This window comes from Micromys minutus (genome assembly GCF_963924665.1).
Source record: "Micromys minutus genome assembly, chromosome: 2".
In the NCBI taxonomy this organism is placed as follows: domain Eukaryota; kingdom Metazoa; phylum Chordata; class Mammalia; order Rodentia; family Muridae; genus Micromys; species Micromys minutus.
Window position 1 is genome coordinate 3279475 of NC_137971.1, and position 21118 is coordinate 3300592.

Sequence of the window (21118 nt, forward strand, 5' to 3'; positions counted from 1 at the left end):
GTTCTGTTTTGGTTTTTTTTTTGGGGGGGGGTGGGGGGTTGCTTAAATAAACTCTACTAAATTTTGTTTGTCTACTTTTTTTTAAATTTAAGATGGTAAACTATTGTTCCTAGAACTGTAATTAAATTCCTAAAATTAGAGAATACTGAGAAAATTAAGATTAAGGGTCAATAAAGAAAAGGCTGTATAGTTACCCTTTTATGATATCTTACATACACCTAGGTTCAGCTACTTCACAGAAAATTACTACTATCTATGATTAAAAACTGCATCATAAATACAGACCTTAAAACTGGGGCTTGAGACATTCAGAGACCAAGTGCCTCCAGAAAAATCCTGGAAGGAACTTAATTACACATTTTGAGCAACGCACCAAACCTGTTACTGTCTATAAATAGAATTGCTTATATCTGACTTTCTTCTATAGGTCAGGACAATACTAATTTTCAGTCACTAAGGCTAATATTTAAAAATAATGCACAACTATCTCATATTCATATTATCTATTATAAAAACATTTTAGGTATTTTAGCAACCATCCAAAAATATTTACTGGTAAAATATTATACTTCCTTTATAAAATGTTCTACAGCGGGTGAGATGGTTCAGAAAGCGAATGACCTGAGTTCAGTCCCCAGAATAAATGGAGAGGAACTAAAAAGCAGATCCTGCACACTGTCGGCTGGCTGAGCTTACACACACAGGCATTCTAGTTAAGATTTCTACCCCTTTGACAAAACACCATGGCCAAGAGCATCTTGTGGAAGAAGAGGTTTATTTCAGCTTAGACATCCCCATAACAGTCCACATGAAAGGAAGGCAGCGCAGGAACCTGGAGGCAGGAACTGAAGATCATGGCACACTGTTTACTGGCTTGTTCCTCATAGCTTGCTCAGCCTGTTTTCTTACAGTGCCCCAGAGCAACCATCTCCAGACGGCACCCACAGTGAGCAGGACCTTCCTGCACCAATCATGAAAATACACTACAGGCTTTTTCACAGCTAGTCAGGTGGGGACAACACATTTGAGGTTCCCTCTTCTGAAATGACGCCTGCTCATGTTAACACAAAACCAGCTAGCACAAGTAAATAAGTATTTGAAATGCATTATAGTCACTTCCAAGACAAAAGGGTGTCTGTGTATGCATACATGTGTGCATGCATGTGCATGTATGTGGGTTCTGGTGTACATGTTGTGCATATGTTGTAGTCAGAGGATAAGCCGGGTCTTGTCTTTACTGTCCCCCCTGTTCCAGGCAGGGTCTCTTTATTGTTTACCCTTGTACACAGCAAAGATGTAGGCCCTGAGTGCTTCCGGGCAGTCCCCTGTCTCACACCCATGCTAACCCTCGAAGCACAGGGTTAAAGTTACCCTCGATCTTGCTGACTTTGCATGAGTCCTTGGGGTCGAGTGGAGGTCCTCACACTTACCCATCTCCTGACCCAAATATTAATTTCTCTATTGAGAATATTACATTTACCACATGATAACAGATAAAATGTACCCACATATAATGTTTACCTTGCTCATCCTGGAATAAAAAAAATTCAGCACATTTTTGCAAATTTCAACTATGAGTTATTCAACCACCATATCTCCTCTAAGAACAGGTAAACTAGCTCAATGTCAGTTTTTCTTACTCAAAGTATTTTTTCACAGAGCGCATAAATTCTAGCATTATTCTATATGATCGTCAGAGTAGGATTTAAAGCACTTGCTAACCAACTAAAAAGAAATAAATTTGCCTTACTTATCGAATCTATAAATCTATGAAAACGACAAGAGAAATGACTGAGTATGTTGGGGTTAGGAAAGAAAAGGGCAGCTTTGTGCAAAGGCTCGGAACGGCGTATGGCAGAGCCCTCGGCTGATGCGGCTGAGCTCCCCATTAACAGCTCCTCATTGATGAACATAACAGCAGGAGAGGAAATTCTGCTTTAGTCAGTGGTGGAATACAGCGGAGCACTGAATTACACTGGCATTGTTCCCCTCATGGGCCAGTGGCACATTCATAACCAGACGATGGAGAGTAACGGTGATGGCTCCAATCACTGATCTATTTACTCAAATAGATCATGAACTCAAAATGTAAATCCATGAAAAGCAAACAGATTTCTGACCCACCAGAGCACAGATATGCAACCTGCAACAAATGTGGCTGAATAATGAAATCGGATTCCACTGCACATAATCTGACCGAATTCCCTGAAACTTTAGGTGCCCATTAGCATTTGGCTTGGCTTAATCACCAGACACTCTGATGAAACTGCCCAAAAAATACATTCTAGCAGGACTGTAAATTGTGGGGCGGCACCATCTGCTCACACATGCTGTGGCATCCAAGTCTTTCCTGTTTAGCGCACCGTCAAAAATAAAAAGCACAAGGACCCACTTTAAGATGAATGTGTGGGAGCAACTGCATAACTGCACCTTTCAGATGGACGTACAGTTACCAAACATTGACGTATACGCACAGATCTGAGCATCTTCTGTGGACTGTGTTTCTCCCCAAAAATCACATTCGGGTGACAAATCCCCACGGGGAGAATATGGGAGAGGACACTGAGGTGCAATCCAGTCTCCGTGGTGGAGCCTGACTGCATTGTGACAGAGAAGTAATGGCCTATGGACCAGAAGTGGGGTCTTTGAGCTGTCAGTGCTCTGAACTTGAGAGCCTAAGTCTTCAAGACTTTGGGAAATAAATCCTTGTTTCTTATAAATCATAGTTTATGTTGCTTCATCGTGGCAACCAGAGCCAACTAAATTGATGTCGAAACGAGAACTAATTCAAAGTTATCAAAGATTGAGATGAGTTTTTCTTGAAATTTTTAAGAAGTAGTTTTCTACATTTCAGTTATGTGATAGCTAATCAATGTATCCACGTAACTAGGACCCAGGTATGCACAGTCTGGCATGTCTGTGAAGGTGTCATTTGAGAGTAGCATTTGCCAAATCTGACTAACTTCCATCCCCAGTGTGGACGGGAACATCCTGCCAGCTGACTGCCACACAGCACGAACATCTCGGAGTGTGACGACCCTGTCTGACCCTGCACTCGGCTGGGACTCACCTGAGAGGCGCGAGCAGCTCACAGGCCGCTGTACTTCTGCAACATCATCACGCTTTCTCATGTGTCCAGTTTACAGGTGACAGACATATCAAGGAGACTTTTCAAAACCCCGTGAACAAGTCCTTAGAATTGTGAGTCCCTTTAAAGAACGCTAACCATAACACAAAACCTTTACGTTGTGTCTTAATTTTTATTTCCAATAAAATAATTTTCCTTCTCTGAGTAGTACATACCTAAAGAGATAACTTAAAATTTCAAAGTATAAACAATGTTAAAGACTCAAACCTTTAGTATATCTTGCCATTGATACATATAACTGAAAATTATATACCAATAAAATATTATAAGAGCAAAGGGTTCAAGATTACTGAGCCAGTCAGTAAATTTCCCTCTATGCTTTACTGTTTGATAAGACTCCCACAACTTTAATAAGCTCAGGTATCATTGGTTATAATATGCTATAAGATGAATGTTCACTGTTTCAAAACCATAATTACTAATTTTAAAATGTTGTCAATAGTTTTGGTTTGTCTAAAGTAGTAGTCCAGAAATATTGATACTTTATGGCAGAAAATCATTGTCTGTATGTGCGAGGTTGCCGTGTGTACTGGTGGTTGTGGGAGGCTGTTCCATGTACTGTGAGTGCTTAGCCTCTGCATACTAAATGTGAATAGGAGACCCACAGTTGTGATCATCAAAATCGTTGCTAAAGGTCAACTGCAAAACAAAATTGCCTTCAGTCGGCAGTAAGTGATCTAAAGATAGAGAAGGAAGAACTGGAGTTACCAATGCTGTGCTAAAATGTAAAATTAAGTGTGCAAACCACAGGAGCACAGCTGACGTTTCCGGCAGGAATTCCACAGATAATCTTGGTATCTATCTACGGAACACACTGGTCCCATCAGTGCCATAAAGACCGTTTAAAGACAACGCTAAAGAGTCTACACCACAGACTGAAGCCTGTCAGCCTCATTCGTGAAACACATGGACGGTTACAAGCTACAAAACAATGCAGACTGGCACTTCGACTCAACAAAGCTGCATACCAGCTAACTGCGGTGTGTCGAGATGGGGCCGGCTCCTTATCTATTTCCTTGCTCTGAAGGGTGAGGATGTTGAGACAGGCTCTCTCTCTTTATAGCCCTGGCTTTCCTGGAACTCACTGGGTAGACCAGCTGAGCCTGAACTCTCAGAGACCTGCATGCCTCTGCGTCATTGCCGGAATTAAGGGCATGTGCCAGCATGCTCAGACGGATCCCAACACGTGTTCTGTGTGTCAGTGAAGTCTCCCCTTTGTGCACAGTAACTGGACAGTAAGCAAGCATTCGAGCGCATGCCCGTGATGTCACCCTTTGCACACAGTAACTGAACCATAAGGGTGATGCGAGCGCATGCCCGTGACGTCACCCTTTGTGCGAGCGATGCGAGCGCATGCCCATGACGTCACCCTTTGCGCACAGTAATTGGATGAGCGAGCGATGCGAGCGCATGCCCATGACGTCACCACCCACCCTTCCATACGAACCGTGCTGCAGTTGCTGCTGGCTGAGATGCATTTCTTGTCGTCACACCACTGGCACCCGTTTGTGTTGGCTGTGCAGCTGGCACAGTCAGCATATCTGTAGCATCTGTCATCAGAAGCAGCTGTAACGTACACGGGAGAGAACACTCAGCAGACTCAAAGACAACGTCATGATCCTACTTAAGGATCCCTAGCATGGCTCTTACCCCCAAAAGAAAATATCAGTAGCAAAATAAGTATGAAGCCAACTTTGTGGTTCATATTTACAGGACACATTTTTAAGTTTACTCATTTAGAAAAAGAAGCTTACCAATAGCACACATCCAAATAAAATACAATAAATGTTTGGATTTTATGACTCTAAAGCTATTTAGAGAGTCAAAGTGACACAGAGGGGCAAGACCTGAAAACGTTTATTTGTTGCAGCAGCAAAAACTACCAAAGCCCTCAGCCAGCTGAACTGCGTAACCTCCACACAGATCATAACTGCAAATGCTGACGGCTCATCTTTCCTAACGATAATTACCTATCCAACACTTCACAACAGAATGACACGCCCAAGAAAAGCTCCACAGCTCCACAGTGGACATGGGGTGTGTGGCGTTTGGGACTGCCAACTGTCAGTCCTGCTGTGTGATCATTTTATTTGTAAGTTCATTACAATGAGATGATTTTGGTTCCAAAATAGAAAAACCATTCTATAATTTTGCAGCAATTCAGGAAGAAAACAGCAAATGTAAAATATATTGCTGCTTTTATTTCTTTAAAGTAAAAATGTTTCTGAAAAATGGTGTATATAAAAAATCATTTAACTGTACTGTAAAATAAAGCTACACAAAATATTCTTATACACATTAAGAAACTAAAACTGGAAGTATTAAAGAATTAACTGCTGTCTAGTTCAACTACCAGACTTCATAATTAGAATATCTTTAATTTCTAAAATAAGGAACCTCGTATAAGCAAGATCAATCTAGTTTTAAATAAGCAGAAAGTGTAAAGGTCAGCACAGCCGGGAAAGCAGCTCACCTGCCTTGGGAGGGCACTTGGCTCTGAGAATATTACTTGTTTTCCCAGACTCCCAAGACTCACAGTGCTTCTTATTCCAAACACATCTGATCCCGGGGCCAGCATTTCTACAGAGCTCCTCGTCTCGGAAAGCTTTGCAATTTGGAGGCTTATACACAAGGATATCATTAAGGAGCACACTAGAAAATCCACCAAATATATACATTGACCTGTGAGAAAACGACAGACATTATACCTTAACAAAACAGGGTCAAGTGGCCTGGTGAACTGGTGTGAAGAATAAACACATTTGACATTTAAATGTTTGTGCTGTGCCCAACTTTTCTTTAAAATCATATCTCTTCTCACATCTAGTATGACATTAAAAGCCCAGATTAATTATTTTGAGGTTTTTCTTGACAATTTTTCAGATAAAATTTGAAATATAGTATAGATCTTAATGTTTTATGGAAACATTACATTTCCAGACATGTTTATTACTAGTGGAAGAGAGAAACGAGTATGTAACTTTCCTTTCTTTCAGAAGAAGTACTGCCGTTTTAATAAAGTAATCAATTTTAAAACAAATACATTACAATCATAGTAATATTTAATTTTATTATGTTGATATATGAATGGTAAAGTACACTTTAGAATAGCTGTCTAGATATACCATTTTTTTTATACTGGCTTGGGGATTTTGTTTCATGATGTTTGTTATATTTTGGTGTGTTGTATTTGACAAAAGTCTCCAATGTACCCCTTCCTAGCCCTGAACTCAAGATCCTTCCATTTCAGGGACAGACTGTGGGGTGGGAGGTATCGCTATGTAAACACACAGCTGCCGCTCAGTGCAGATGCCGAGTGTGGAGAAAAGATGCTGAGAAGTTATTTCTTGTAAAGGAAAGAGTTGAGTAAAGTCACGGTGAGACTTCCACACCCCGGTGTAGAACGGAGCCCTCACAATCCTAAAGTGTCTACCACTGTCAGTGAAAATTCTTGCATGCCCTCAAAAGAACACAAACTGGTCCAAAATGCTTCAAGAATACTTTTTTATATTAAACAAACAAAAACATGAAATTCTAACCCTATTTTCCACAATGAAGCCGGGGGATGGGAAGAATGAGGATTCAGATAAATCTCATTCATTGCTACTTTAAGTCAATCTGTATTAGTTATAATAGTTTCTGAGATTAAGTGATGTTTGGAATTCTGGAAAATTTTCAAAGGGCATACGTGCCGAGGGCCGGAGAGAGGTGAGGGGTTGGATATGCATTCAATGATTGCACAGTTAACATACTTCCAGTACAGCTAGACTTCAGAATGAGAATTTGCATCAAAAACAAATAAAACAGATAAATAAGAGACTATAATTTAATCCCATACTCCAATTTCCAAAAGATACATAAGTATCGAAGTGTAGGGAGATCAATAATCTACCGACATCAAATCCCCACCTGTGGTCAGTGGCAGGGCTACACTGGGATCTGATTCTGTCTCTTTGTGTGTAGTTCAGTCTTAGCTCCTCCCCTTAATCATGGAGGAGAAGGCTAACAAACCACCAGGGACTCAGAAAGAAGGATAAAATTCAGTGTCACTGAAGGCCAACACTAAGTGCCTAACAGAGTTTAGACCTCGGGAAGCTGCAAGGACAAGTGTCCTAAAATGACTGACGTGACCTACCCATTGATGACCACTGCAGAATGTCCAAATCGGTTGACATCTCTGTGGAGATTTGGCTTTGGCAATGTCTTCCATTCATCACAAGCTAGAAAGAAAGAAAGAAAAAAAAAGTCAAAAGAAATAGAAAAGAATCACTGATGAAAACAGAGATAGAATACTTAAAATCAGAAAAAAATATTAATTTCCCATTATCCAAAACTTAGTATTGTTAATCAACTACCGTAAGTCTTCAAATAAAAATAACTCATAAATTTCTCACCGATAACTTAAAGTATATGAGAATTAGCAAAAGAATGAATGAAATTGTATCATTTGTGTTTGGAGATAATTCCACTGACTTTTCTTTACTGAATACAACAAGATTCACATAGTAAAGCCCATGAGTGTCACTGCAGGGCACATCTATAAATGCCATCAACCATCACCTGCTCCAGAACTAAGTGGACACAAAATATCCACCGGCAGAATGTCCAAAGGAGAACCATAGATAATATGTGAATGGCTTCAGTGATACAATGTTTCAGGAAAACTGCTTTTATTTGATGTTAGAAAGAATACTTCAATTGTACAAAAGCCTAGACTTAAAAACTTTTTAAACAATAAAAATAATTCAGTATATAAAAACTATAGAGAGAAAATGGTTAAAGAAAATCTATACTACATTTGAGAAGATGGGGAGGAAGACAGGAGCTGGAGGGAGAAGGGAGGAATAATGCAAATTCAATTTTCATAAACAAAATTCTCACAAAATGAAAAAAAGAAGAAAATTTACCATCTCAATACAACAGTAAAACTAGCACACATAAACACAGTCTTTAAGATGTTAAATGACTTGGTGTCCAGCACCTGGGGACAGGCTTAGAATATTTTATTACCTTTCAATTTCTTAAACATGCCCTGTCAAAAGCAAGCCCTGGTAATTAGTTTAATTGCATTAAGCTTTTGAAAATATTGTTTTATTAACCTTAGAAATCCACAAAAGTTTTATAGAACTAACTATAAAATTTAAAATTATAAAAAATTACATGTTTCTTACCCATATAATTGTGCCTAGAACACAAACAGTAAAGAGTTTTAACTCAATATTCTTACTAAAAATGATCAAGAGATTTATAAAATCCAAAATTGTAGTTCATAAACTGAGGCTGGGATACTGAAAGCAATAGAATACATCCCAACTTGTATTTCTCAAAGAATATTCCAAGAACACAAACAGAACCAAAACAAGAGTCCGCTTTAGTCCGTACAGCTCTGAGGTTGACCAAAAGAGCTGTCTGCCGCTCTGAAGTGGGAGAAAACCAATTTTATTAAAGTGCTTTTGCTTTATCCATAAAAACGGTGTGCACATGAGGCCTAGCAGTGCTCCTACAAGTCAATACTCTGCAGATTACGTGTGAGTGCATGTGTGAGTGTGAACATGTGTGTGTAAGTGTGTGCATGTGTGTGCATGTGTATGCATGTGTGTGCATGTGTGTCCATGTGTGTGCATGTGTGTGCATGTGTGAGTGTGAACATGTGTGTGTGCATGTGTGTGCATGTGTGTGCATGTGTGTGCATGCACATGTGCATGTACATGTGTACTGCATATGAATGTGGGTGTGTCCACATAGACATGCTGTATGTGTTTGCAGATCATTTTAGACAGGTTTTCTGGCCTGGAGCTTTGCAGGACTCCCGTCTCCTCCTCCCACCTCACGGTATCCACACTGTGATCACAGGCTGGTTCTGGGGATGAGCTTGCTTTACCTCCTGGGACATCGCCCCAAACCTGGAGGTGCCACTGTTAGAATCTACAACAAAGACCTGCGCATGATAGCAGACTGCCAACTTTATGTGTCAGGGTTAATTTTAGAAATGTGAGTAATGTGTATTTACCAATGTAAAATTGTACAAAATCGCTTCCAAAGTGGTGTTTGCCTGCTTAACTTGAAAAGGTTTTCCAAGAATTCAGTGAGGTTTAGTAAAGAATTGTCTTGTGTTATCAGTGAAGAGTTGGATCTATTGGAAGTTAAACAGCTTAAGATTTGTTAGAAAACTTTTGTCTTTCCGTTATTTGGTTTGTGTATATTTGAAATTTCCTGCTGGAGGAATTTTGAGACATTATTTTATTTTTTTCAAAAGCAGGGTGACCTACAAACGGCTCAGGGTCTCAACAGAAAAACTAATGGGCAGAGCTCAGGTAGTTGGATGTCAATCACCCATCTAACGAAAATGCACATGATTCAAACTGTTCACTATTTATAGACTATGTGCTGATACTGAAAACACACTACACTATTTTTATTTGTGCTAATGGGACCAGAATATCAAGAACAGTTAATGCAATAAAGACCTTATTAAAGCAGCCATACTCCAAAAGATATAAAATAAAATATACAAACAGGCTTTCCATATTGTTAAAATCTATAAACCGTCCAATGGACAAGAACAATATGCCATCTTATTAAAATTTAAAAGGAACAACTATCCCACTGCAACCACACCAGACTTGTCTGGGTTCTGATAGAAGCAGCATTGTCAACATTTAGGACGAGTATGCCAGGCCATACTTCCGGTAAGAGGACAGACAGCAAAGGTGTGAGCTCTGACTCTGTGGCTGGGCAAGAAAGCAGGTCTGGTGGGGCCAGTTATCACTTGGTACAAGCAGCTCTTCAGCTAGGTCATGAGACCAGCAGCTGGTGACATCCCTGTTGAAGATGGTAGCCTGTGGAATCTCTAACAGGCTCATGAGAGAAGCCCAGTAGAGACTGGACTTGTGTGCACATTACACGGACACACCACGTGTGCACAGCCATGCCTTCAGCAGTGGAAACTTAATCCTTGCTACCCTGCAGACAGCACAGGCCACAGATTACCAAATGACCATATATCCAGAGCCTCCCATCTAGAGCTGACAGCACCATCAGTAAGATAAAAGGGGAAATAAAAATGATCGAGACCCCAGGCACCAAGTTCCCCGCATAAGCAGGCAGCGCCGACCTCTCCCTCGGCATGGCTGCTCCGCAACCCTCCGACCTTACAGCTATGACTGTGCAGGTTCCGGAGAAATGAGGACAGAAATGCAAAGTGACAAATATTTAAGCACAAATGGAAAGTGTTCCTAACCAGCCTCAGGTTAATGTCATTTGCTCACTGTGGGCTACTGCAGTTCTCACACTCCACAGCCTGTCATGTTCTCCTTGGCTGCGATCGACAAGTCTATTTTCCACCGAGAAGAAAATACACTTGTAGAATAGCCCAGTTATTATCTCTTCATAACCAGCTTAAGCCTAGAGAATTTGAAAGAAATTTTACACAGAACTGACATCTTTAAATTGAGAGAAATCCATCCATAGCAACATAATGAGACGAAATTCATTCTTCAGGGCACACCTTTAAATGCTCTGCTGCGCGGTATTTCGTGTACAGACCAAAAAATAAATTCATAGAAGATCAAGAAGTAAAAGTTACTGGTTTTAAGTTCAAATTTCAACATCCTGCACCATCAGAACTACTTATCAGTGAAGTTATATTTGAAGAACTTTAGGTGATATCCTATTAATTTAGTGATTATGTAGAAAATAATCCAGGTAAGAACTCAATTGCTGACTAATTTTTCTACAAATTACCATGGTTTCCATGAAACTACACACCTGTAATTCTGTAAGAATTCTGCTACTATAAACTACTCCAAAATTTAATATTCCTGGGGCTGAGGTGCTGTAGAGCGTCGACTGCTCTTCTACAGGGACCTGCTCTATTCCCAAGATCCACATGGCAGCTCACACCTGCTGGTAACTCCCATCCCAGGACATCTACACGCCCTCCTCACGCCTCTGCAGGCACCAGACACAGAGGTGCACGGACACACATGCAGGCAACACACTCGTACACGTACAGTAAAAAGTCACCGTTGTTTTACATACGGGGCTTCGAGTCCGTTTTAAGAGTGTGGCTGAGATGTGACGCAAAGAACACGCAGGTTGCATAGGTCCAGGAATTGAAAGAAGACATATGCAAGGAAAAATTTCATCCCTCTTGTATTTTGTAATGGAAAGAAAAATTTTCTACAGCTGCCAAGTGTTCTTCTGCCTGACTCATAATTGTTGATGGTCAAATAAGGTTTGCTTAGACCTTCAGGAGTCAAAACTTCCTTAATATTCAACTGTAGCCCAATGCTGTCTCGGTGACCTCGGTCCTGTACCTTCTGGGGATTTTGTTTTCTGCTAGTCAAAGTGAGCATCCCTACCTGTCTCACAAACTTGAGACAACTTCATGTGTTTTAACTACAACAAAAATTATTCCCTGTTGGCCTTCATATAAGAAATTTTGTGCATAATTTCTTGATAATTAATCATAACTTTATTTCTAGAATAATCCTACATTGTGCTCTTTTGGCCAAAGCTGTGTGAATGTCTTCACGGCTGCTTCCCACCCGCATCCTCCAGGGCTTACAAGCACTCCTCTCGGAACAAGCTTTCTTCCTACAAAGCGCACTTCGTAATTTTCAAAAGTAAGACACTCTGGCCAGGAACGTGGCTCACACCCCCAACACTGTGACAAGATCACTCTGCTATGAGCAGACTGTGTTTCAGAGAGAGAGAGAACTTAGTACCCACAGGCAAAGCACAAAGTCTCTCAAACTGCCTGCAGACGTTAGGAGAAATGGGAACCCTGCTGTCCATCTATCATTTCTTTCCCTCCTTGACTTTCTCACTTTCCATCTTGGCTTCACTACTTCATGGTCAGTTTGAGGGTGAGTCACAGTAAAACGCAAAGACGCCAGCCGTAGAGTGTAATCAAGTCCACTGATGCTTACGGCTGGTGTCTTTGCTACATGGATGAATTGATATCCCTCCTCCCAACTAAAAGACTGTTCAAAGTTTTCCTATTAGACCAGGTCAGGGGGAGAAAAATAGTGTAGTGGTGCATTAAAAAAAATTCTGAACAAAGACTTTACTTCAGATGTGGGATACACCGTTCTGCACTCCATGTGACTAGGTTTGGTGACAGGGAGCTGCCGGCTGTTTCTCCCTCCCTAAGTGCACATGTAATACACACTGGACAGACAATGAGAGTCTGGACTACAAAGTGTCCAGAGCCCTGCTCCGCAGGGAGTGGTAGGCAAACCTGGCTGCCCACTTTGACAAACCGAGAGGTAACGTTTTCTCTTACTGATTTTGATTTTTTAAGAGGGTGCATGGAGAGGAAGGGGATGAGTAGGAAGCAGCAGATAGCGGCTGTACCAACTATTTCCCTGATCAAGTACCAAAGAAAGAGATAACACTTCCGAAAAGATACAAAGATAAAAAAAAAAAAAAAAAGTTGGCTGATTCACCACAGAAAGCTCTCAAGGGCTTTCTTGACCTACAAAGTGACAATTTGGCTCTTTCAGGTGGCTGGCTCAGCAAGACGTAAGCCATGAAAATGCCGTAAAAATAATTAGGAAATATTGACTAATAAAACCTCCAGGAAACAAAAATAAATTTAAGCACAAAGAGCCAGCCAGATGGAACTTGCAGAACTTTGTTGGAATGTTCCAAAAAGATAAATAAGTAGATTATTTAATTTGCATTTGTCATTTTTATCGTGAAATTACTGTTTACAGGGCTGCATCCATTCTATACATAATGCTCCATAGGGCTGCACAAAATCGTATATGCCATGCTTCATCAAGTAGGTGATGTGTTAACTCTGCTGTATAATAAAACAATTAAACTATGCATCATCATTTTACCAAGTAACACAAACATTACTGCTAAAGTATGAACTTGCTTTCCATTTGTAACATTTTTGGTAATCGCTACCAAGGAATTAAAGCCATACATGAAGCCATTGTGTTCTGAGAGTCCACGCTGGGAACCATCACTAACTAAATGGGACAGTTTCCATTTCCTACCATATAAAGACACTGTCCAAGCAATCCTGCTCCTCCGCCAGGTCCCCAAACCACGCGACTCGGGGTTTACACCTCCATCTTTCTATTACCTTTATGAAAATATTGTTTTTCATCTTGTTGCAGACTTTTATCCAAATTCTGAACAGGAACCTATCTTTACCAGGAAAAAAAAATTATATAATTTTGATCTTGAAAAATGGTGCCCACGCAGCTCTCTAAAGGCAACGCTCTCACTACCAATAAATAACAAGAGGACTAATAAAAACTTCAGATTCTAACATCTGAGTTCAAGCTAGGTTTGCGAATAAACCATCATGTGTCCTGCTAAGTGTCCTGCTGAACACGGTCATTCATGAGCTCTGGCTATCATCCGCCATACTTCAGTGACTTCTTATTTAATTCTTTAGTATTGCCCCGGTGTGAATGAATGCATGCCCGTGAGTGTCAGCACCCGTGGCAGCTAGAGAAGATGGCTCCCTCTGGAACAGGGTCACCCAAACTCGGGTCTACCATTCTTACCCAGGCCAGCTCTTCAGTCCCTTCAGTCACCTCTTTACGGGTTCCTGCTTTATGCTGACTGTGTGTGTGGTGTTGGGAGGGCGAGGGGAATGTGTACCTGGACGTGGTTGGCCATAGAGGACAAGTGATCCTCTGGACCTGAACTTCAGGCTGGTGTGAGCCACCAGGGCGGGTGCTGGGACTTGAACTTGAGTTATTTGCAATCACTGAGCAATCCCCAGTCCTTCAGTCACTTCCTGCAGACAGCTGTCTAGTGACTAACAGTTGAGTTATTCACACTTAGTTCTGATTTTCCCAACAACCTTCCCAAGGAACTCCAGGCTGCAGACTGTAGCATTTTGAAAATCAGCAGCATACACTATATTGGTTAAATCTTTATCAGACTCAATACAATGTGCAGAAGACAAAGTTATGGTTCCAAAGATTAATGATTTCATTACATAAAATTTACACCAGGGTTAAGATTGAAACTGTGAATCTCAGGACAAAGAAAAATTAGTATGCACCTCATTTAAACATGACAAGGAAATTCCTTATAGAGAAAGAAAACATGTTTTTAAAATATATTTTCGCTCTTCCCCTCTGTGCTCTTGCTCTCCCCCCCAACCCCGTCTCTCTCCACGTGCTCATAGCCGGGCTCTACTCCTCTCTCCCTCTCCCTCTCCCTCTCCCTCTCCCTCACCCCTTCTCCCTCTCCCTCTTTCTCTCCCTCTCCCTTACCCCCTCTCCCTCTTTCTCTCCCTCTCCCTCTTTCTCTCCCTCTCCCTTACCCCCTCTCCCTCTTTCTCTCCCTCTTCCTCTCCCTCTCCCTCTCCCTCTCTCTCTCCCTCTCCCTCTCCCTCTCCCTCACCCCCTCTCCCTCTTTCTCTCCCTCTCCCTCTCCCTCACCCCCTCTCCCTCTTTCTCTCCCTCTCCTTCTCCCTCACCCTCTCCCTCACCCTCTCCCTCTTCCTCTCCCTCTCCCTCTCCCTCTCTCTCTCCCTCTCCCTCTCCCTCTCCCTCACCCCCTCTCCCTCTTTCTCTCCCTCTCCCTCTCCCTCACCCTTCTCCCTCTTTCTCTCCCTCTCCCTCTATTACCCTGTTAACTCCCCAACGACCTACATAAACTCTATTCTGTACTATAAAAATTTTTTTTTCTACTTGGTTCATTATAATGCCTATCTTTGCTTCCAACAAACAATAACTACATCGAAATAAAGATTCTTTTGTGTGAAAAATAACAAGAAACGATGTCCTTCAGGAAAACACTGTGACGTGTGTTGCCAGCGAGAGAAGTGCATTTGCTTCCATCAATCCCCGGCATTAAGAAATAAACATTAAGCTGAAGTTATCTGACACTGGACGGAACATTAAGAACAGGATGGGACCCGACCCGTCAGTGTGGTGTAGGCGAGCAGATGCCGGTCTTAGAACGACGACTGCTGTCCTCCTCTAGCTCAGTCCCCGTCACTCTTGCCTGATCGCTGAGTCCGTGACATTGTCACAGACCTTGAGAGGGGCGTTGGGCTTTGTACATAAACCCCTCGGCAGTGCCTAGCACTCGGAGTTTAAGAGAGTGCTGATATTCCGACCTCTCTTTCTGTTTCCTTCTGAAACAAAACAAAGCTTGCTTTTTTCTAACCTCTGAAAGCTTTTTGACACAAAAAAGTGGAATATAATCTTCAGTAACCCTGAAGAATAAAAACGGGTTCTCTACACATAGCTTACAAACAGCTCAGCCTTACACAGTTCAGTACACAACAGGCTCTGTGTAGAAGCTCGCTGGGAAAAAAAATCTAATGTAAAACCTCAAAATCCCACTTTGTGGATTGTTAACAGTAAAAATGACATCCTCTTCTGTTACTTTAAAAATAATTCACAGAAGAAATGTGCACAAACAAAACTAAATAAATAAAGGTTTCATGTTCCTCCAGAAAGCTAAGCTCTCCGTCTCTCCACCAGGTAAAGAGGTTACTGGCAGCCGGACTCGCTGTGCCAGGCAACCTATTTTTTCTGGATCTCAGCCCATAATTCAGGAGCTTTCTAAAAGCTGGGCCGTCCCACGGTCGCCGTGCGGAACCTCTTCTACCGTTATTTCAGAGGTAACATTTTCCTTATTTAAGACTGAATAATCACAAACTCACTTAGCATTCTTAATGGTAATACAGGCAGCTTCTTCTAGCAAACTTATAATAGCATCGAGACCAAAGTGTTTATTAATTGCCAACTGTGCTTTCCTGTGTGGCCATGGGAAATAATCTAACAGAACAGATTGTGTACCTTTAAGATGTTAAAGAGTAAATCCGTCTTACATTAATTAGCCTCCCTTACTTTTACACATCAAGTGAATAGCTTCAAATTTGGTATAGTACTTTATTTGTAACATCAATAAAAGACACTCTTGTGCACTGCCAAATATATCTTAAGTACCTGCTATAACATTACAGATACAGAAGCAATCCTCTCACCGCCATGATGTACTGGCGAGTTAAATGTGTTTCAGTGAGTGAATCCCCCACACAGAGAATCACCAAGAGCCGGCAGAATGAACCAGTGAGTACCTCAGCACTTTCTGCAGCTCTCTCGGAGGCCTCCCTCGGCTGGTCTCCCTCGCAGGCACAGATTAAATTCACTCTGTTTTCTCATCATATTTCATTGTCTCTTCTTCCACATTCCTTTCAATGAACTTCCCTCCCATACTCAGTAAATATATTCGATATATTTAATATAAAATAAGGTTTGCTCATCCCTGCTAAATAGTCTTATTTGCCACAGTTTGCTGGCATTACATATCTGTCCATCATTAAAACCAATGCAGTATAAGACACAAGAGGCTTGTACAATTTTCAGATAAGGACACAACAGTCAAATGCTGCTAAAGGCCAAAAGGTCACTCAGTCCCACGACTCTCTTCTGTCCTGACACTAACCCATTCCAACACATCTGACCTTGGCTTTGTAGGACCCCTGTGCTGAAATTAGAGAAAACACGACTCACAGTCTGCCACTAGGCTGACCTCTAAAATGACACGTAAGCATGCTGTCGGTCTACTAGAGAAAGTCGTCTGGCATTTTCCCTGCTGTACAGTCCTAACAGATACATACCTATGTCATATGCCAGGAAATCAGCAGAAAAACATTTGGCACCGTTACTCAAGGAAGTGTCATTATGGGTATTTCCTCCAAAAACAAGCACAGCTCCATTGATAAGAACAGCTGAGTGAAGGTACCGGGCAAACCCACTCTCTGTCAAAATAGTCCTACAGAATAAAATTCAAAAATGTATTACAGAGGATAAAGACACTTCCCTGATTTTATAAATATAGTGTTGACTTCGGATATAAAAATTCTCTGGGGAATCATAAGGGGGAGATACATAAATTTTAACAACTTGTAAGTAACTTCAAAGCTTCAGTATTTTAAGAGAATGTTTGTAGAATCTCAACATCTCAAAATGCTTTGAGGAAGCACAATATAATAGAATTCTTAATACTAATAATTTATATTTCAAGTGATTTTCACTTTAGAAGGTAGGAAACCAGTCTACCTCATAGGAAAGAACCAAAACACCATGACTTTTTCATGCTAAGACAAGCAAAAAGTTAAGTATAATAAATTTAGTCCAAAGTTATAAAATTAATAAGGACCCCTTAGTGAGCATTTATGTTTAATTAAAATTTATACACAAAAACACAGATACAGTAAGTCCAAAACTCAATGAATTTCTGTAAGACAAACATTATTAAATAATCAGAACATGGATAAAAACATTTTTATTTCAATGACGAGCTTTTCTTTACTTTCATATGGGTTGTCCTTATTTGTGTTTAGATTCTTCTGCTCAAGATTGTCTTTAGATGCATCTACAACATATGAGTAATTAAAAACTGCACATTGGGGCTGGAAAGATGGCACAGCAGTTAGGAACACATCAATGCCAGGCAGCTCCAGGAGCAGCTGGAAACTCTGGCCTCCACACACAACTGTCTCACATGCACCTGTGCTCACAAGCACCTGTGCTCACTCATGTGCACCTGTGCTCACTCATGTGCACCTGTGCTCACAAGCACCTGTGCTCACTCATGTGCACCTGTACTCACAAGCACCTGTGCTCACTCATGTGCTCACTCATGTGCACCTGTGCTCACTCATGTGCACCTGTGCTCACTCATGTGCACCTGTGTTCACTCATGTGCTCACTCATGTGCACCTGTACTCACAAGCACCTGTGCTCACAAGCACATGCTCACTCACACATACACCTGTGCTCATTCATGTGCACCTGTGCTCACAAGCACCTGTGCTCACTCATGTGCACCTGTGCTCACTCATGTGCACCTGTGCTCACTCATGTGCACCTGTGCTCACTCATGTGCACCTGTGCTCACTCATGTGCACCTGTGCTCACTCATGTGCTCACTCATGTGCACCTGTACTCACAAGCACCTGTGCTCACAAGCACGTGCTCACTTACACATACACCTGTGCTCATTCATGTGTACCTGTGCTCACATGCACATCCATGCACACACTTAAAAATAAATCTTCTGAAATAGACTTTTCAGAACAGTAAAATTTACATAAAGTACTACAAATATATACTCAGAATTATGAATTTCTCTGAATAAATGATACATAATAATGAACAGTAATATAAATTAATACTTCATGACAATTGTGATTAAAAATATAAATACAGTAAACATGTACAAAATCATTGGTTTCTATCTAGTTTCTAAAGCCATGTTCATTAATATCATCTAATGTTGAAGAAAGAGATGGATTCCGAGAGTGACAATCGGAAGGGTTCCAGTCTCTGCAGAAGGCCCTTATACAAAACAGTTTTAGGGTCTCGGAAAATGCACGATCTCATAAAACTCTATGAAGAGCAACATTCGACACTTACTGAGGAATGTCTGCTAAGCTTGGGTTAGGAATCAGCACTAATTCTGACCAGGTACAAAGGCCTGTAATGCCAGCGATTTAAGGGTCTAAGGCAGGAGAATCGGGTCTCGGGGGCTGCCTGGGCACTGTGGTTAGTCCTGCTGCACAATAAAGCTCAGCAGAAAGGGGTGTGGCTAAGAACGGAGAGCTCAGCCATAGGGTACCTGCCTTGCCTACCCAAGGTCGGAAGTCCAGTCACCTCTTCCACAGGTAGGAGAAAAGGGTAAAGCAATAGTCCTTTGAACCAGGCCCACTTCTTCCCGATACCTCCTCACCACTGAGAGACACCAGTTCAGAAGGACAGATTTCTAACCCTGAGGGGTGGGGCCAGGAAACAAAGTGCTTCATCCCCTTGCTTCCTGGTTCAGGTCAATGACATGTTGGTAAGAGTATTAGGTCGCCACAATTCCCACACTCCCTATTCTTACCTAAATTCCACTCCAGGAAAACGTCAGAGAAGTCTGGGTGGTTTTCCATACTCAGCCCTCATTAAACATGGGGGTTATGCGGTTAAAGTGGAGCCAAAGAATGTTGATCCTACCTTAACGGGGCAGAAGTTCTATGCCAGAGAGTCAAGCTTAAAAGATGCCAGCCTCCTACAGCAAGTATTCCACGTATAAAGCAAAGGTATCACCACAAGTGGAATCAGGTCACTGAGCCCATGCACCTACAATTCCTCACCAGCAAGACAGAGGTTCTCCAGGAGGAGAAAAAGGCAGACAAAACAGAAATCTCTGAAGATCTCCCCAGAGAACTGAATACATATATAATATGTTACAGCATATATACATATATATAATAAAATGTACGCTTTATATAATATTATTATGTGTACAAGATTTATGAGGAAAACTACAAAATTCTAATTTTTAAAAAGCTCAAGCACTTTGGGGGCAGAGGAAGGTTAATTTCTTAGTTTGTGGCCGGCCTGATCTACATAGCAAGTACCAGGTAGCCTACTTAAACCCCATCTCAAAACAATGTGCACACAAATAAATAAATAAAAGTAAAATAAAATGTCTCTAAATGGATGGACAGATGCTACATGCACACAAAGGAAGAGACGAATACTATCAAGTGTCAGCTCTTATGCTGATATGGAGATTAAATTTATGGTCATATGATTACAGTAAATCATCTAAATTATGGACAGACAGACAGATGGTAAGACTTATGTGGGAGGTGAAAGCTTAGGTTAGAGAATGCCAGGGGCCCAAGAGACTCCAGAGGGTCCAGGTTCAGGTCCCAGAATGCACATGGTGCACCAAAGCAGTGTTACTGAAAACGTATGGACAACTAACAGAATGGACCGGAGAGCCCAGAGACAGGCCAACAAGAGTAGCCTATATCCAAGTGGCCTTTAACAAAGAAGCAAAAATTGTTCTGCAGAGGCAGGGGCGGGGGAGGCAGGGGAGGCAGGGGCAGGGGCAGGGGAGGCAGGGGAGGGGCAGGGGAGGCAGGGGAAGCAGAGGCAGGGGAGGCAGGGGAGGCAGGGGAGGCAGAGGCAGGGGAGGCAGGGGAGGCAGGGGAGGCAGGGGAGGCAGGGGAGGCAGAGGCAGGAGAGGCAGGGGAGGCAGGGGAGGCAGAGGCAGGGGAGGCAGGGGAGGCAGGGGAGGCAGAGGCAAAGGAGGCAGGGGAGGCAGGGGAGGCAGGGGAGGCAGAGGCAGGGGAGGCAGGGGAGGCAGGGGAGGCAGAGGCAGGGGAGGCAGGGGAGGCAGGGGCAGAGGCAGGGCATTTTAGAATATCTAAAAAGGCCAAAACAGCAAGTTCTAGGTTCAGCAACAGATCATGTTTCAAAATGTACTGTGGTTCCCAAAAGAGAACAACTCATGATGTCAGCCTCAGATCTCCACATTTTCAATGTGGCATAAACACACACACGGACACATACACACATCTGCACCCACACACGCATGAAGACGCATGCATACCACATACATGTGTGCTACACTGGTGAAAAAATTAATGTAGAACAAACAAAATATGTTGGGGATTGGTTCTGATGTTACTTGTGTGCATTCAGCTCCCCAGATCACATAAGAATCTCTGGGTTCAGATGCTGAGGGCCCCTGACCCCAGTCGGCTCTTATTGGTGAATTGTTACTGGCAGCCGATGGCTGGGCAGGGAAACAGAGGTGGGAATTTAGGATTCCCAGGAAGGAACAGAGGAGGAAGAAAAGGAGATTCAGCCACGAGGAGAGCATGGAAGACTGACTGTGCAGGAAAAGTGCAGGGGGAGAGCCTGCCAACAGGTAGGTGCAGGGGGAAGCGGCCCCAGGAGGGCTGCCCAGCATGGTCCACGGCAGCAAAGATAAAATATAGATTTTAGAAAGTATTAATTCAGGAATATCAGAGGGGAATGTGTGTTAGTCACGTGGAGTTAGCAAGTAGCCCAGCCAGTTGCACTGCTTAGGGGATATTAAAAATAAACTGGGGTGTGTGTGTGTATATGTGTGTGTATCTGTGTGTCTGTGTGTATCTGTGTGTCTGTGTCTGTATCTGTGTGTATCTGTGTG

General features: G+C 42.1%; 1 protein-coding gene across 1 annotated transcript in view; it reads right to left on the reverse strand.

Moving 5' to 3' along the window:
• The window catches only part of ATRNL1 (attractin like 1), a 494725-nt gene that overhangs the window by 416643 nt on the left and 56964 nt on the right, over positions 1-21118 (reverse strand). The window contains exons 10-13 of the mRNA XM_080912593.1: positions 16764-16918; positions 7284-7368; positions 5622-5830; positions 4596-4714 (exon numbers count right to left, since the gene is read on the reverse strand). Coding sequence (XP_080768719.1) covers positions 4596-4714; positions 5622-5830; positions 7284-7368; positions 16764-16918 — 568 coding nt within the window. The remainder of the gene's footprint in view (positions 1-4595; positions 4715-5621; positions 5831-7283; positions 7369-16763; positions 16919-21118) is intronic.